The sequence below is a fragment of the Hippoglossus stenolepis genome, chromosome 1 (assembly GCF_022539355.2).
Source record: "Hippoglossus stenolepis isolate QCI-W04-F060 chromosome 1, HSTE1.2, whole genome shotgun sequence".
Lineage (NCBI taxonomy): Eukaryota > Metazoa > Chordata > Actinopteri > Pleuronectiformes > Pleuronectidae > Hippoglossus > Hippoglossus stenolepis.
In genome coordinates this window covers 25,307,486-25,324,977 of record NC_061483.1, presented here as the reverse complement: position 1 = coordinate 25,324,977, position 17,492 = coordinate 25,307,486, and the positions used below count along the sequence as shown (strand labels likewise).

The 17,492-nt window shown below is 41.8% G+C and overlaps 1 protein-coding gene across 9 annotated transcripts in view; it reads right to left on the bottom strand.

The window, feature by feature from the left end:
• LOC118105787 (A-kinase anchor protein 13) overlaps positions 1-17,492 on the bottom strand; it is a 111,356-nt gene that overhangs the window by 64,018 nt on the left and 29,846 nt on the right. For all 9 annotated transcript variants that reach the window (XM_035153622.2, XM_035153631.2, XM_035153642.2 and 6 more), the window contains exons 6-9: positions 12,337-12,520; positions 9,583-9,772; positions 7,216-9,316; positions 5,857-5,942 (exon numbers count right to left, since the gene is read on the bottom strand). In XM_035153622.2, the coding sequence (XP_035009513.2) occupies positions 5,857-5,942; positions 7,216-9,316; positions 9,583-9,772; positions 12,337-12,520 (2,561 nt within the window). The remainder of the gene's footprint in view (positions 1-5,856; positions 5,943-7,215; positions 9,317-9,582; positions 9,773-12,336; positions 12,521-17,492) is intronic.

The following is a 17,492-nucleotide window of genomic DNA, read 5'->3' as shown; positions in this document are numbered from 1 at the left end:
TTCACCCATGCACAATGCAGCGGGAGATTCTCTAATCAGACACATTCAAAACAGCAACAAATCCTCCGGAGGATTCAGGTGAGGGGTGGAGCAGCAGAAACAGGATGTAACTTGTTAATTCCGCTGCAGAATCACATGTTTTTGTTTACAGCAATGGTGTCCAACCTTTTCACCAAAAACTCTTTTGACATCTAATCGTTGTCTTCTATGCGTATGGCACCACTTTGTCATCCTGCAATATTGTTTTTTTTATCTTTTTTGTGTCGATTAGAGTTAGAAAAGTCATCAACACACCCACTCGCTCACGGTGAATTCTGCAAAGAGTCTCCTGCTGTGTTTTCACATTGGCTCCTCCAGAGTGTCTGCGGACTGTATGCTGGGGGCCAGATTGAAGAAGTCCGCAGAAACTCCAAAGGTTCTTACTCGAACAGTTGCATTCACTCATACAGTCGCTGCAGAGAAAGAGTATCTCCGGAGTTCAGTGCATGTCTGAAAGCAGCTTCATAGATATTAGTTCCCTAAACATGCCTGTTTTTTGTCTAGATCCATGAATTATTTCCAGCGGAAAATAAGTGAAAATGTCAAAAGAATTATCCTATCTTGAAATGTCAGAGAAATTAAAAAAAAAAAAATCCTGGATCCGCAAAAGAAATTCAATAGTTTCCTCCCTGACCCATACTGCATCCTTAAACCAAGTTTCATGGAAATCCGTTCTGAAAAACTTCATTTCAACAAAGCATACAGTATGTATGAGATTATAATAATATCATATCATTATGATACGATTCTGTTGGAAATACAGAACTCAAATCCCCATGGCCTTATTAATTCTTCCTGTAATTAGTTGTCTCAAAGGCAAAACTCTTTTTCCACATGCACACGGGGAGCAATGATACATCACAAATCAGACAGGGACAATAACAGCGAGGTTAACAGTGGATGAGCACAGACTTCTGGGTGTGTGCACAGATAAGTTCCACGCATGTGCAGATGGTGAAATTTATGCAGACCCTCACTGCAAAACAGACGTGAGAAGTATAATTTGGGTTTAAGAAGGAGAAGAAGTGTGATATTGTGAGTATGGATGGCTTCCTCTGTCATGCTAGGATAAAAAAAATGCTACTTTAAGAGCATGAAAATATGCTACCCCCCCCCCCACTACTCAGGACAGCAGCTGGACAAGAGTTTACTAAATCATCTAGAAATATTCTGCCCCTTCACTGCTGTCGTCCATCAGATCTCTTAAGGTACCTTTATGTTCCTTCATAAAAATCATATATATCCTGGAAATAGTCACACATATTTGTTATTATGACAAACAAGATACATGGCAAAGATCTGTGATATTTGTATCCCCACCACGTCCCGAATCCAACGTACACTCCTGAGTTTAAGAGTCGGCCTGCACTGTGTGGTTGAGCACCTCCTGCAGGATACTCAGATCCATGTAAACCTGTGGTTTGTGGGGGCTGGGACGCGAGAATCTGCTCTGACATCAGGTCCTGGCCACAGCTGGCCAATATCACAAAGCCGTGAATCCCTGCAGCCACAAACAAATCAAACCCTTCTCTAATCAAAACTCTGACCTTCACTGAGTACCAGGTGTTCCATGGTCCAGGGGAAACACGGCGATCAATCTGCTCAGCCAAAAGAGCCACAGAGTTTGCACAGAAAATAGAAAACTTTGAATGTAAACTGCTGTTTGGTGGGATGAAAAACTGATGATCTCTAAATCGCTCTGCAATAGTTCTTAGTGTACAGCCAGAGGAAGTAAGTGGAGCACATTAACTCTCCAAACAGCTCCCCAGCTTGTCTTTTTCCATCTTTTCTCATCATGAAGAGGGGAAACTGCAAGAGGGCGCGCACACACACACAAAATTATTTGAGGATTTATATTATACTATGTTAAAAGAGAAATGCTGCTCCATCATATAGCCTTGGCCAGTGACCGAACAATAGTCTTCAGTCTCTCTGTGAGAAAATATTTATCTGTCTTCAGAAGCCAGGGAGTCAACTGTCATCATATCACTGTGCATTGACACACATGTTCCACCTGTAACTGATACCTCTTCAGCGTCCTGTTTGAACTAGTGAATTGATAATACTTTTAATGTGTATATTTTTTTATTATTTTAAATCATTTTAACTCAGGGACTTGATTGCAGTTTATGAGAATTGCACTTTTTATTAAAACCGCTGGATTTTTGTGTTGTATTATCTGTTCATGTTCACACAGGTACTGAGAAATGTCATTTCGTTCCACTGACAGTTTTACAGATATGGCTGGAATGACATAAATAAACTTGAACTTGATTCCTCCTGATTCTCATTATATTCATCTTGACTGGAAGCAGTTGAGGAACTAAATAGTGCAAGTCACTTGGTTTTTACTTCTGTATAAACACAGGAAACGATACCTCAGGTTCTGTCTGTATAGTTGATCAGTTAACTCTGGTTTATTATACTGTGTTATAGAGGCTTTATTACCGATAGCTTGCATATTGTATAAAATAAATCAGTACTGCATACCCCTCATCTTGCTGTAAGCATATAGTTATTTCTTCCTTTTCTGACCCCTGGCTGTGAAGTTCAATTATTCAATTATTTCTTTAACCAAAAACGGCAGCTAAAATGTACTTAGCATCCCCAAGGCTACTGCTGCCTACTGCCTTGTTACACAACAAGACTGTGAATGCAGCCACTCCCCACATAAATACAAGCAACATCCGTGCCCAAATGTGTTTACTGAACAGCTTCTCGGCTGCAGCACATTTACGTGGACAATTACGTTCTTCCTCTTTGCTATGACTTCCCAGTACATATTTATATGAATCCCACCCCACCCCCCAAAAAACTTAGAATAATATCAATTTATCTCATGCCTGTGTGTTGGGTGTTTTACACTCTTTGGCACTTTGACAGGACTCGCAGCTGCAGAGGAAAAGCGTGTTGTTCTGCTCTTGGGGTGTGATTTAAGAGAACTTTGAAGCTGCTGCGTTTTCTCGCTAACTACAAGTTCCCGTACTCCAAAAATATGAAACACAGACGCCTCGGCTGCTGATTCATCCGCGACCAAATTATCTGCTGTCTAAACAGCTTACATCTTATCAAACCACCAACGCACTCTTTGTGATTTTAATTACTTCATTAACCTTACACGTCAATTCAGGCAGCTAGTTGTTGTTGCTGTCATTAAGATTCTGTTATCCAGTCAGTTTCATTATCTGCTGCTGTAATAACCCATGACATACAACGTTTTCTTTGCTTTATTATATTTTTCAAATAGTTTCACATGATATGAACTATTCCTCTTCAGTTATAATAACAATTTGTATTCCTATTATCGCAATGAATGTGTCTCAATTGATCAAACTGTTTGAACTAAAGTACTATTGCTACATGCCTTATCGTTACCTTCTCATCATAGAAAGTACAGGAGATTTTAACAGGATCAAGATGCAGGTCACTACATTGTCACTGTGGTCAAGAGGAGAGGCTCCAACAATGCCACTGGTGCTACATTGCCCTCTGCTGGCTGCACCGCCCTCCTGCACACATCCCCCTGCAGTCAAGCATCTGGCATTCAGAATAAGCCACTGACCCAGACCACAACCCAGGAATAAGCAGAGCCACTCCAGTCTATGGCTGCTGAGGAATCCGTCAGTCAGCAACATTTCAGAGTAAAGTCCCGGCCTGTGAAGATCACATCCATGTGCTCTGAGGCGGCTGAGAGAGAAAACTAACTGCAAAACATGACTCCCATTGGACGAGGCAGGGAGATTCTGTTGGATTTAATGGTAAAGTAAATGTAGAGGTCAAACTTAAGGACACTTCAGCAGGTAATATATTCCTTGTTGAATGACTGCACTAACTAGAATTACAAAAAAAAACAGCTGACTAAGCTGCAAGTCTTCAAACTGAAAGCTTTTACTCAGAGGGGAAAGTGTTCCAGACAGCTTTCTACCTCAACTTCCTGCAAATCTCTCAAGCTTCTCATGAGCAAACCCTGCCTCCACCTTCTCTCCCAAAACCTTTAACTACTTTTCTTTACTTAAAATTAAATTCTTAGCAATTCAAGCCAAAAAAGAATTACACTTTTATAAAAGATACTATAGTTTGTCACTCTTAAAGTAAGGGAAAGAACAAATACAATTCATCTAGTAATGGCGTGTGTATAATACAACATGATAAAGTACCTGACACTCTGGAAAGCCTCAAACAGGACAGGATTTAGTTTCTACTCATCCACACATTCACTTTCAACACTGAGGAAACTACTAACAAAAGTAGCCCAGTGGAAATTTTCTGGCCATGACCTGTGTGTTTCTTTTCATGCATACCTTTTCATTAGGTTCTGTTGTGGACTTGAAAAATGCAGGTTTAACTTCGCCTTGGCTTTTTCAATCTGTTGTGCCAACCAGTCATGCAAACAGGATGCGGAATAATTCAATTATAAAAGAAAGGAAATGAGTCACACCCGTGTCATGTGAGCTCTGGATTAAACTCTTGTCCAACACTGCAACTTCTAAATGAGCTGTATTTAGACTCCGAGGACGCAAAGAACAGCGGCAGTTGAAACCATGCAGCCACGTTAACGATCGATGGCAACATGTACTTGTGTGATACACGTTGAGTGTGATACTCAGTGTGTTTACTTACTGTTTAATTTAAGTGTTTAACTTCTGATTAATCCTCAAATTTCCCAGTGTTTGCAAATTATTATTATGTTTATTATCACGGTAAAGTCTACTATAGGGATTCGACAAATACCATTTTACCTCGAGCAAAGAGGCTTTGTTTTTGTATGTGTTGCAGGATTCAGCAAAACTACTGGACGGATTACCATGCTGAGGTAGAGAAGAAGAACCCACTCAATTTTGGTGCAGATCCAGATCAGGGGGTAGATCCAGCAACATTTTATTCACTTTCTTTAACATGGTGAGATGGAACATTTTGCAACATTTATGTTGATTTCTCTGAGAATAATTCATGAATCCTGATGAATGGACTGATATTTATGAGTGCAATTTGGATAGAGATCCACATAAATATACAGATCTAGTGAATTTAGATATGGTTTCACAAGCAGTCTGTTGGGTCTTGGCAGAGTTATGCAATCTCTGAGTGCCATTTTACAATCACTATTTCACCACCATCTATTAGTATTGGCTGTATTATTTGTTGATTTATTTTCATATATGAAGGCGGTGAGTTGGGTTCAAAAGTTTGAAAAAATGTTGGATTTGGATATAAATGTATAGTTGTTGGTTTAGAGTTACTTTGCCTTACATGCCAGACTTTTGACAAACACAAAAGACACAGGGTTTTCCCACTATATAAACTTTAAACAATTTTTTTATTGAGTATTTAACTGACATGTTTGCTTGATGATCGTCACCTACTTTTCTTTCCCGTCATAAACCCTCTTGTACTGTATGTTTTGTTGTTTGTTCTTAATTCATCTTGCTAACCAGAGATTACCTGTTGGCATCAGAGCTCTCGCGTTGCTTTGTAGTTCCTCACTGAATCTGATTCACAGAACTTTTTCCACAGCACACATGTCACAGCAGGAGAAGCACAGTGGCTACGTCCTATCAACAGCTCAATGAAGCTACATGTGCGTTTGAAAAGTTAAATATCTGCTGTAAACTTCAGACTCAGGCCCATTTTTCCCCAGGTCATGTAGTCGCTCATGGAACTGGTTACTGGTTGCCTCTTTGATCATTTCCTATGCCAGAGGGGTGTTTCAAGGCTTTTGCAAACAATGACTCAGCTTGGACTCATGTTAATCCAACCTGCTTTGACAACAAAGCAGAGTCTGATAGCTGACAACCACAGCACAGACTTGAAGCTTACCGTGGAGAAGTCTGTTTCCTCTGCTGTGTCATTTTCTTCCTCCCCTGCAGCAATTACAGTGTCTTCAGACTTGATGACATCTTCCTCTGGAGAAATGCACACAACACAATGCAATCAGTCCAAAGGCAAACCCTCAGAATACAGGAATCAATAACAAGTGTTCAGAGCGAAAAGGAACTGAGACTTGTCTATTCTCACTGCAGATACACTGATGAGGTAGACGTTGTACAATAATGATGTGGCAGCTTTAGTTTATAGTTTTTATTTACTTCTAAAACTCCCATTGGGAGAACAACCATTTGAATGTGAGTGAATTTGTCATTCTTTGATTATAAAAACAGAAAGCAAACAGTCCACTGATGATATCATATAATTATTTGAGATGGATTCTTCCTCTGGAATCTGTCTTGTTATGTAAGTGACCATGTCTGAGAAACAACTATCCATAATGGACTTTTAACTTTTTGTTTTTAAGCCCCCACTAGAATCCCAGTGGATATTTTACATCTTTATACTCAAAACTTGAAACAACAGAAACCTTGTCTCTGGCAGCCTCATGACGCTAGGCTGCTGTCAGGCTGTAAATACATTCCCTTGCTCATAATGACACCCCGCTCTCTACGTGACGCACAGTTCCAGCCATGCCCTTGACCTCTTTTTATTGGACTTGGGTCCAGTACAATTATTCCTGATGAGTGAAAATTGCCAACAGAGGAGAGCTGCAAGTTCACTTTAGAGAAGAGAGACTCTGCTGGTCTCACTTCCTGCTTTGCGCTCACATCCCATGTATGTTTGTTCTGGAGAGCACAGCCTTCTGGCTCCGCGTGTAAGACTCGGTCACATGCCCTGGTAATGTGACTGTGTCTGCTGACATACTGCAGCCAGGGAGTGCATGTGTGCATGAGACAGAGCCTAACAGGGAACATGTGAACATAAAGGGAAGTTTTGTCAGACTATACCTGGCCTCGGGTGCCAAAGATATAAAACGACTGTTACATAACATGTCACCATGTATCCTACAGTCCCGACATAAGCTGATGTGGCAAATTGAATGTGCTGTCAAACTTTAGGGAAAGTGTTTTAGAATAACCTACTTTTTTTAATTAAAACAAAACGCAGCCATATATCACGACAGGATGTCGCACAAAAGCCAAATATCTGCGAGCACAATTATGGTGGGCGACATTGCACTTAGCTTTGTGGAGCTATTGCCATTAATCACTGGAGGAGTTCGGAATCTGATTTAGCATATTTGTTTAGAAAAAAGGCTTTGACAAACACATGGCCCAGTGATGTATGTGATAGTGTCGCACTAGAATAAACCTGATCTCAGACTGAAATAAATCAGTGTTTGCTCACCTTGGGTTGCACTGCTGTGGCTTTCTGAGGCTCCATCCACTGCATCAGACGTCTTTGGATTTCCATTCAAATCATTCTCAACAACAGGTTCACCGGCTGTTTCATTGTTTGGAGAACGTGGTTCTGCTTCTGTACAGTCTGAAAGCAGAGTGATACTTTGTGATGAAGGGACACTGATCTCATTCTCTGCATGAGTTAATCCCTCGTCAGGTGACGTTTCTTCTGTTGTCTTCTCTAAACCATCCTGTTTCTGTTGCTCTGGCACAGATTGCAAATGCCCATTCTCCTCTCCTGAGGCCACCGGGGATTTATCACTGGTCTCTGTTGACTGAGGATCACCTCCAACTGGGACATTCACTTCGATCTTTTCTGCAACCGACTGACATGGTTCACTTAGGACCGTACAGGTGACCTCCGGTGCTGAATGCTCCATCTCTGCATTCAGGTCAGAGCAGTTAGCCTCTCCGGAGTCCTCACTCTCTGACAACACGGGACCCAATGACAGATCCTCTTTGGAAAGTTCTGGGACAAGTTCCTCTCCTGTCCCCTCCGGGTTCAAAGGCTCCATTGTCTGAGGGCTGGGTGGCAGTTGTGATTCAGGCTCGGTGCCAGTCTGGTTGCAGTTGGTCAATGTCGCTGCCCCGTCAGCGTCCTGCTCCGAGAGGAGCCCTGCATCCACAGTGGGTGGATCGCTTTCACTCTGATTCATATCATTTGATTCCTCCATCATGGATCCTGCTGACGACAGTTCTGATATCTTGCTTTGAACCAAGTCCTGCTCCTCTGCTGTGGCACCGTCTTGAGTGGGGTGGAAGATTTCCGTTGTGGAGCTTCCGACTGACCGGAAACTGCCATCGTCATCACTGGAGAGGCTGCGGGCCATGCAGTCAACTTGGTCAATCTGTGTATCTTCTGTGGAGTTCCCGGCGGTCTGACCATCTGCTGTGTTGTCAGATTCATCCAAAGGCAAAGATGAGTTTTTGATACTTTGTACAGAAGTTTCAGCTACATCCTGACCATCCAGCTCTTTACCATTTGCTGTTCCAGTACAATTCTCAGAATTGGTGTCTGGAGCCAAGCCCTGCTGCTGCTCTGTAGCGTAATCCCTCCCAGCTGTTTCCTGGTTTTGTTCCAGGCTGTTTATGTCTGGTGGAGGTTCCCCCTTGTGGAGGCTTTCTATCACGAGACGTGAAAAAGCAGATTCAGGCTCCTCGCTTACATCACCGCTGTCTATCAGTGATGGATTGGGGAGGTCCCTTGAGGCTGATACCGGGTCTGTTAACCCTTTATTCTCCATCTTCTCCTCGTCTAAAGAGAGTCCATCACAGAGTTCCTCACTCAGTTTCATGTCTTCTGTCCCGACAGTCACCTCTTCCTGAGCGCAGTCTTTCGTTTCAGAATCAGAGTTGTCAGAAACGTCTGAGCCCTCTAACGACGGAATCTGGCCCATGACTAAAGCTTTCTCGTCTCCACCGGGCGTTATTGGATCGGTTGACTCTGAGTTGGTCTCCTCCTCCTTCCTCCTGGCTGTGCTGTGCTTCTCTTCCTGCTCAGATCTGTCCTCTCCCTTTGTGGCCTCCTGTCCTTCCCGGATCCCAGCCTCTCCTCTATCAGTTTCCTCTGCCTGTTTACCACAGCCTGCTGGTGGTAGGATTCCCACAGTGAGATTTGCCCTTTCTACCTCACTCTGAGCTCCTTCACTCCTGTGACACAAACTCAAACTTTGGGTGGAAACAACAGGCCGCTCTCTTCCCTCCTCCTCTGCTTGGCAGTAATCTCTCCCAATGTTTGAACTAAAACACACCCGCTCCTCTGGGGAGCGAAGGCCATGGTCCGCAGGGCGTACATCTGATGTTGGAGTACTCGCAGACAACCTCCTGTCTTTCTCTGCCTTTCCAGTCTCACTGTGTCCTGAATCAGTCCCGCTGCTTTCCACTGGGCAGTTTTCTACCCAGCTGCCTTCAGTTTTTGTATCCAAACACTCCGATGCTGTGGCAGCCTGCTGTAGTTGCTCCACGCAGGTTCTCTCTGTTTCTATGCCATCACAACAATCGGCAGCTGTGTGCAGACAATCGAACTGCAGCTCCAGTACAGAAACTCCCTGTAGAACATAGAGAAGGAGGAGGATAAACGTTAGCTTTTTCCTCAGAGAAACCAACAGAGCTGCTGCTCCTTAGCTCTTATCAATCGGCAGCTCACTGATTGCATAAGGTGTTCCACCGGTTATACAAACTGAGTTTGAAGGTTAGAAAAATGAGGGCAGAGAAAAGACAAACAATCCAACAACGTTTAGTGGCTGCAGAGCTCCTGGGTGAAGCCAACGTGAGCAGAGATAGCATGTTAGAAGGGCAGGGTGGTGTGACTCACCTTGGCATGGAGATGGCATATCAGGTGCAGCAGCTGCTCCACACTCTTCTGAAGGGTCGGAGGTTCGCGGCCAGGGTGGTTTCTCAGTGTCAGAGTATGTGTGTTCAGCCTGGGGAGGTGACAAATTACCCGGGCATCTGTAGAGACCTGGTGGACACCGTCAGCCCCTTTCTCTGTGTCCGTGTTAGCCCTGTTGTGAAAGAGACACTTGCATCACTCTGAACGGTCTATACAGCCTGATTGGCTCACACAGCACAGAACTGCTTTGAACAGCCGATCCAGGCTCACACATTTTCTTCAATAATCCACGTGCTTGCTGTTTTTTTTATTTCCAGAGATAGAAAGGCCAACAGTCAAATTTTGTGGTTGTTATTTTCATCTATTTTAGCCTTTCAGCAAGTAATCAGCCAACCTGCACAGATATTGTCAAGTAATAAAGAAGCTAGTAAATGTTAAAAAGTTCTAGACGTTGTAGTCGGTCAAAAAAAAGTTTTTTCCTTTCCTGGTAAAATACGCCCAGTGATTGCCTACATAAAGACCACTCCTTGTTGATAAGCTTTCCAAGAAAACTCCCGCTTGCTGCATTTGCTCGAAGTGTTGAAGGTAAAAGTATGTGCAGTATTTTTGTTCATAAAGATAGTGCTGTAAAGAGGAGACACCTCCCAGTCAGGCGGATATGTTTGCGTAATCCTGGGTGGATTGCTTGAGCTGTGAGGCCTGGGCGCTGAGGTCACTGGCCAGGCTGAGTGACTTCACTTTTCATGAGGGAAATGTAATTACCGACACATAAAGAGAGAGAGAGCTGTAAGTTGTAAAGCAGCTCAAGTGCACGCTTGGCAGTGAGCGCATTCACTAAGTGGTGGCTGTCTTTCAGCTTGTGGCATCTTCATTTTGAGTTAAGTGAAAACTATTCTGCGGCAGATAAGTGAAGTGCTAAGAAGACATAAACGGGGTCCATTTCCACTTTAAACCGTGTCTCAGTTCATTTACCAAAGAGCCGTTTAAGGTCTCATTATAAAAGGATGAGAACAATTTGACCTCAGGAGTCAAAGCATTGTTAGGGATAATACCTGTCACCTCCAAAATAAAAACACATAAATACCCTTGCAATTAAACTGGAGAGGGACAACACTGCAGTATGTTTTGAATTACAGTTAAACATAGTCAGTAGACTCAGGAGTTGTAACCAAGGCTTTTGTGTTGAGGAACGATTCCCATCTATCAATCATGTTCCCTCGGAAAACAATAATGGCAGCCCACAACTTTTCAATTAGCCCTCAACTCTCTAACTGCAGCTCAGAGTGCTAAAGCTAGGCTGCAGTGTGGCTTTGTGGTGATGCTCTGTGGATACTTCCATTGTTCCATGAGAACAACAGACAAACTATTTTGCCTCACAGAAGGAGGAACCTACGCCATCCACCCTCTGATATATTGACATGAGAGTGTTTGTACGGAGAAGAGAGCAACGTTAACTGAAACTCTGAACTGGTTTCACTGTCAAACACTGAGGAGACAGTCTTTTAATGTACAATTAAACACCACATGTGATAAATCCTATGGAAACAACATGTGTCTACATATCAAATATGTGTATGTTTTTACCCAAGCTTACATTTTGTTTTGAATAAAAGCTCTGTATATTCGCTCAGTATAAAGCATAGCAGCAACAAAAACATTGTGCTTTTACTTTGAAGACAAACAGGAAGGGATACTGTGAAATTTTGTTGCCAAGATGGACATCTGAACCTGTCACATGTCAGTCCGTCTGTCAGTCCAATATGGTGAAATAAAAATAATAAAATTATCAAAATTATCTGGCAACGAATTATGACCCCCGGTGTGACCCAGTTACCGAAGACCAGGTTCAGACAGACACAGACAGATGAATGTGGAATAAGTAGTATATATATATATATATATATATATATATAGATATATATATAGATATATATATATATATATATATATATATATATATATATACACAGATAGAGATAGAATCCGAAAAACTGTTTTCATTTCACACTGATCAGCAGCTGAAAAGACAATGGATAAAAAACGGAGACATGGGACCTTGTTTCAACGTTAACTAGCATATTTACACAACAGCCATGAGGGCTGGTTTTATATTGAAATATCAACGTGTCTTTTCACCTGACCTCAGAAATATTTTGAGTGAGTGACGTTACGTCACATAGTTCTCACTGGAACATGTTTGTGAAGTGTTCAAACAGTTTACACAAACACAAAATTTTGTTTCAAGCACTTTAGCATTGGATCAAGCATTTAGCGTTTAGCATTAGCTTGATTCCAGTACATTTTACTTCCAGGCTTAAATAATTGGGTCCCAGAGGTGCACTGATTAAAATGTCTTTCCCATCACACAGTATTAAACAGTGGTGTTAGCAAGGAAGTGCTTGGCTGCTAACGTTAGCTGTAGGGTTAGGGTAGCTAATGCTATCAAATATGTCTTGAAACATGGTCCTGTGTCCATCCAAATATTAACTCTCCATTGTCTTATTAGTTGCTGATCAGATAGAGACCTGTGAAATGAAAACAGTTCGTCAGACCTTGTGTTTGTGACTCATAACAGCATTTGAGGAAAATGGCCACTGTGTGAAAATGGTCTTTAGGTTATTATTTTTGAAGCAATGTAAAACTGAAAAGAACTATAATGCTACGTTTTACCTAATATACGGTGGTGTTGTTATACAATAGCTGTTTAGTGCCTAAGGAAATCAGTTTGTTGCTTACTTTGTTAAAAGCTCATGGAGACGTCCGTGTCCTCGCAAAGCAGCAACGGCGGATGGGGTGTGGCCCTGTCTGTTGGCCAATCGCAGGGCTTCTGTAGCTCCAGGCTGCTGCAGCAAGAAGTGTGTAACCCGGAATAGACCTCGACGAGCGGAGAAGTGCAGCAGAGTCTCCTGAGGATTCAGTTCTGAGGAAGAGAGAGAGGATGACAGGTGTAGTAACACAAAAAGAATAAAGCTAACAAGAAGCAGAGAGACTGAGGAGAGCAAGGGTCCAGGTTGCCAGTTTGTGGTGTGGTAGCTGACATACCATCACCCGCTGCAGCTTGGCAACAACACAGTGCTGCCTAATGACACCAGTACAGGATCCATGGTGACCCAGTAAACACACAGACCTCTACACATATACAGACTGATAAAACCACAGCTTGGCTCTATCTTTAACAGCGGATCAGTGCATGTGTTTGTAGGCCAATACAGTTGTTTATGAACCAGCATCTGATGTTTAATGTCATAATAAAACCAACAAATCATAGCAACAACAACAATAATAATGATGCATGCACAAAATCAAACACCATTCCATCTAATCAGAGGTGAGCCCCATTACGTGCACTAGACACCCATTCTTAATTTAAGTCCATTATTGGCCCTATATATCAGCTGAACTCCTAAAAACAAACCCTGAAACCCTCCCTTTACTCTTCCACACAGACAGTAATGGAGATTCATGGACACACACACACACACAGGTTTGCGCAGCTACCCATATTCAGACCTTACACTGACTTCTATTCATTGAGTACACCCTAACCAAAACATTATCCCTAACCTTTACCGTGACCAATTCATGCCTAACCCTATCCATAACCTAACCACAATTAACTTAATACCCCTAACATTAACCGGGACCTCAGAAATAACTTTATGCATCATCAAGACTGGGCTTTGGTCCCCATGAGGTCTACTGGTCCAGACAAATTCAGTGTTAATAGGTCCTACAAAGGCAATAAAGACAAGTAAATAAACACACTAAAGAGGCAACAAAAACAAGTACACACACTCTATAGCCGTCACAAAAAACAGTTACACACATTTGTGTACTCACAAAGGAATAAAAGCACACACGCAAACACGCCTCCATCTTTCTGCCAAAGAAACAGGAAGTTGTCAATGCTCTCTTTACCATTTAAGCCGGACTGCATGGCGTTTGGTTATTTCAGACTGAATCTGTTTTGTTGCAGTCAGCTGCCCAGTTACTTCTGTTACTATTAGTATCTTTTACTGCCTGACCTCTGGCAAAATTAAAAGGGCAACCCGACACAAGAGGTAACATTGTTTAAAAAGAGTGGGAAAGTGAAGTTCACTAAATGCTAATTTCACAATGAAAAGCAGAACATACCGATCATTAGAGAGCAATTAAAAACCCTATTAGATAAAACTCTGGTATTTAAAACTGTACATGCTGGGAATTCAACGTGGTGTGATGATTGTAAACTTCCTAAACATGCAGCCAGAGTCAGTGCTCAACAGAGAGAATGCTATTGTTCATCAAACCAAGCTGGTCAGTATTTATTTATAACAGCAGCAACTAGAGGAACAAGAAAGATAAACCATATGCAATCCTGTTGCAGAGTCCAGATTTATCTGGACAGTTTTACTCCTTTGCTTTAAAAAATAAAAAAAATAAAACACATTTAATTGAAAAAGGGGGAAGAAATCCATCTTGCACCTTCTTAGTAATTTATTCTATGATTTTAAACTGTGGGTTGAGCAGCTTTCAAAAGTATGATCAGTTATAAAATAGTTTTAAAAAAGCAACATAACAGTGAAAGGGGCAAACAACATATTTAGTTTCTGTTATCAGAACCACAATAATCATTGGGGCAACATTTACAATGCTGTAGTCGTCTCTGCTGATGAGAGGTTTCACTCCATTTACCGCGAGCCAGCCTGCCCTGATGGACCTCAAGATAATTGGTCAAATTTAATGCTCCACTTGGCCAAACTATGCAGGACTGGAATGTGAGGTGCCACACAGCAGAAAGAATTGCTTCGCTGTCGGGTTTGACAGTGGTTCCTTCAAACCAGCTGCCATAACAGCCACAACATTTTTGTACAATGGCATCCGGGAGGCTCAGCTGGGAAACACATGTAATTACAGTTATGTGCTGCAGCACAGGACCAACATGAAGTGGGTTAACACTATGTTGGGTCACCATGAGTCACCGAAATAGCTTCACTATTCCTTGGCAGAGATCCAAACACACTGGCTGCTATAGTTACTGTAGCTTTAGATACACAATGGTCAAATGTTTTTCTTACTTCATGTCAAATTGCTAAACAAAAACTAACATTAACAAATAACAGAGCAGTTTCAGTATCAATTTACCTAATATTTTTGTTAATTGAGGAATTCATAATTTGGTATAAAATATCAGAAATCAAAAGTTTCCTGAGCGACAAGTGACGTTGTGCTACCTTTGTCCAACCATCAGCCCAAACCCCAAATGTATAAAGAGAAAAGCAGTGACAGCAGTGAAGAAAGCAGTTGAAAGCAGTTGTTTCTTCACTTTGGTCCAGACTGGAATATCTCAAAATCTGTGGGACAGATTATCTTGAGATTTGATAAAGAAATTCTTACACTATCCCTTGAGAGATGACCTGTAAAATAGCAAATGCGATTGTGCCCATCAGAGTGTGCTGGTCTTAAAATGAGGTGTGGTCACGCACATTGTTTGGTGTGGAGTCAGTGGTGCAGCATTAGGGTTATTTTAAGAGCGCATTATCAAGATAGAAGTGTGTGCCAACATGAGCAGGCACTCAATGTTCATACACTCTGCCTGTTACACACACACAGGTGGTCTGCTTGTGTGTGAAGGGAAAGCATTGTTTCTTACTTCCTGGCAAATCCGCCTTTATGATAGCAAGCTTAAGCGGAAGGGCACCTGGCTTTAGAAGGCAATGGGAGATGGCACGATGGCATGATTAAAGCTAGGGTTGGCAATCCTGGAAAAGCTAGCAGTTTTTAGTTTTTTTCCAGACAACTTTATTGATTGATGCCGTTTGTATGTGGAGTTTTTTAACACATAAGATTAAAAAGTGTTTCAGAAACAAAATGCCAACTCTACCTTTAATCAAGAGACTAAGCCCAACCTTTCTGAACTATCAGATGTGGACATGCCCTACATGCAGTTGCACTATGCCATTTAGACTATGAGCTCAGATTGTTAAAATTAAGTCCTTAAGCTTGTTGATGACCAAAAGAATACAAAAGTGAAACTTTCAGTATAAAATAATTGTTTCAGCAGGAAACTACAAAGGCTTTTGGACACTCGTGTTCATTCATTCAACAACCAGCACATTGCTATTGATTGACAAGCCACAGGCTATAGATAATTTGACAGCAAATGTTGATAACTGTTCAAAACTGATGAATTAAGTGGGTGTTGTTCACCATTTTTAATGACAAGCGCTGTTCTTTCAAGAGAAGTGAATTTCTCGGAGGAAAATAAATGACTGGCAATGGTGAGATCATTGACTGCTGTGTGTCCACAGCGTGAAGGATGACTGAGATAAACCACTGTCACCTCCACCTATAGTCCGCCGCTATCCATCATCCGACAGATCTGATAAATGGAGAGCAGAATTGTACTCCTCTTCCTCCCCACAGTCCACTGCAGCTGAGCGTCTTGTATTGAGGCGCTGACATATTGTGAAGCAGAGCCTATTAGAGCATACATCACTCACCGCAGCTGGAAGCCGCCTTCCACATCAACAACATGACAACAGACTTCAGTGCAAAGGAGACAGTAGGCGCGTGCGCGCATGTATATGTGTGTGTGTGTGTGTGTGTGTGTGTGTGTGTGTGTGTGTGTGTGTGTGTGTGTGTGTGTGTGTGTGTGTGTGTGTGTGTGTGTGTGTGTGTGTGTGTGTGTCCATCTCAAAACAGCCATAACACTTTTCATAACATTGGATCTTATCTAATCAGGAGGGAGTTCATTACTGAGAATGAGATTTGATGAGTTTTCTGTCCAGGCTACCAACAATGAATAAAACATTTGAAAGAGGGTGGAAACTTTCTATATCCGCCGTACACTGACTGAGTCGTTTTTTGTCAGTTATGTCTAAAATCCTGCTGGTTTGGTCTCATCTCCAAGTACAAGCTAAACCATGAGCTATTATGTTAACAACAGCCAGAGGCAGCAGCAGTGCTCAAACTACTCCCCAATGTCTTGTTTACGCTGCTTCACAGAGAGCAATTATCTCACAGAGGTTATCATCAACGTCAACTCATTTCGCTCCCTTTAACTGATTAAAGTCATCAGAGTCAACGGCTGGGAAAAAATTGGCACTTTCATTTTAATAAAGATGTATGTTTGTTTGTACTGACATACACATTTCTCCCAACCGTACTGCTGTGTGTCTGCGCTGCAGCACAGTGACACTAGGCTCTGATCATATAATTAAGCGTGTGAAACCCGAGCATTGGTTTTGCATTTAACACAGCAAATTAAAGTACTTTTTCTGCACTGTTGGTAGGTATTTAACACAAAATGAGCAAAGTTAAACACTTTGTATATAAACATACAAGTCATATACCTCTTATACTCCAAATTAGTAGGTATACACAGTTTTTTTTAAACACTGCTCAACTCACTTAATAAAGATGATTGACTCCTTTCCTATAAACAGTAGAGGAATTTGCTTTTCTGTCACCCAACAGAAAATAGTAAAAATAAAGTAAAGTAAAATATTTTTGTGTTTATAAAAAAATAAATGAAAGCAGTGATGATAGCATCACTGCAGCACCGAATGAATGTCCCGCATATTGTTAGGCCATATTGTGCTCCAATAACATTCCTCATACTATGTTTACAATCCTTCATTCACATGCAGTGGAGATGGTTTTTGCGAGATGTGTGTTATTGAAAAGGACCAGATAATCTCCAGTAGCATCAGAAACGTGATAGAAAATCAGCATTCACAGCTTATGTTGTATCCATGTGCTATCAGCTGAAGCATTGACTTGTAGTTACATTTCTCAAGGGATACACTCAAGCCAACAGCAGCTACTTGTAACCCTATTATTAACTACATATCATACATTGGGGCGGCAGTGGCTGAGGGGGGGGGGAGCGTTCAGCCTCCAACCAGAAG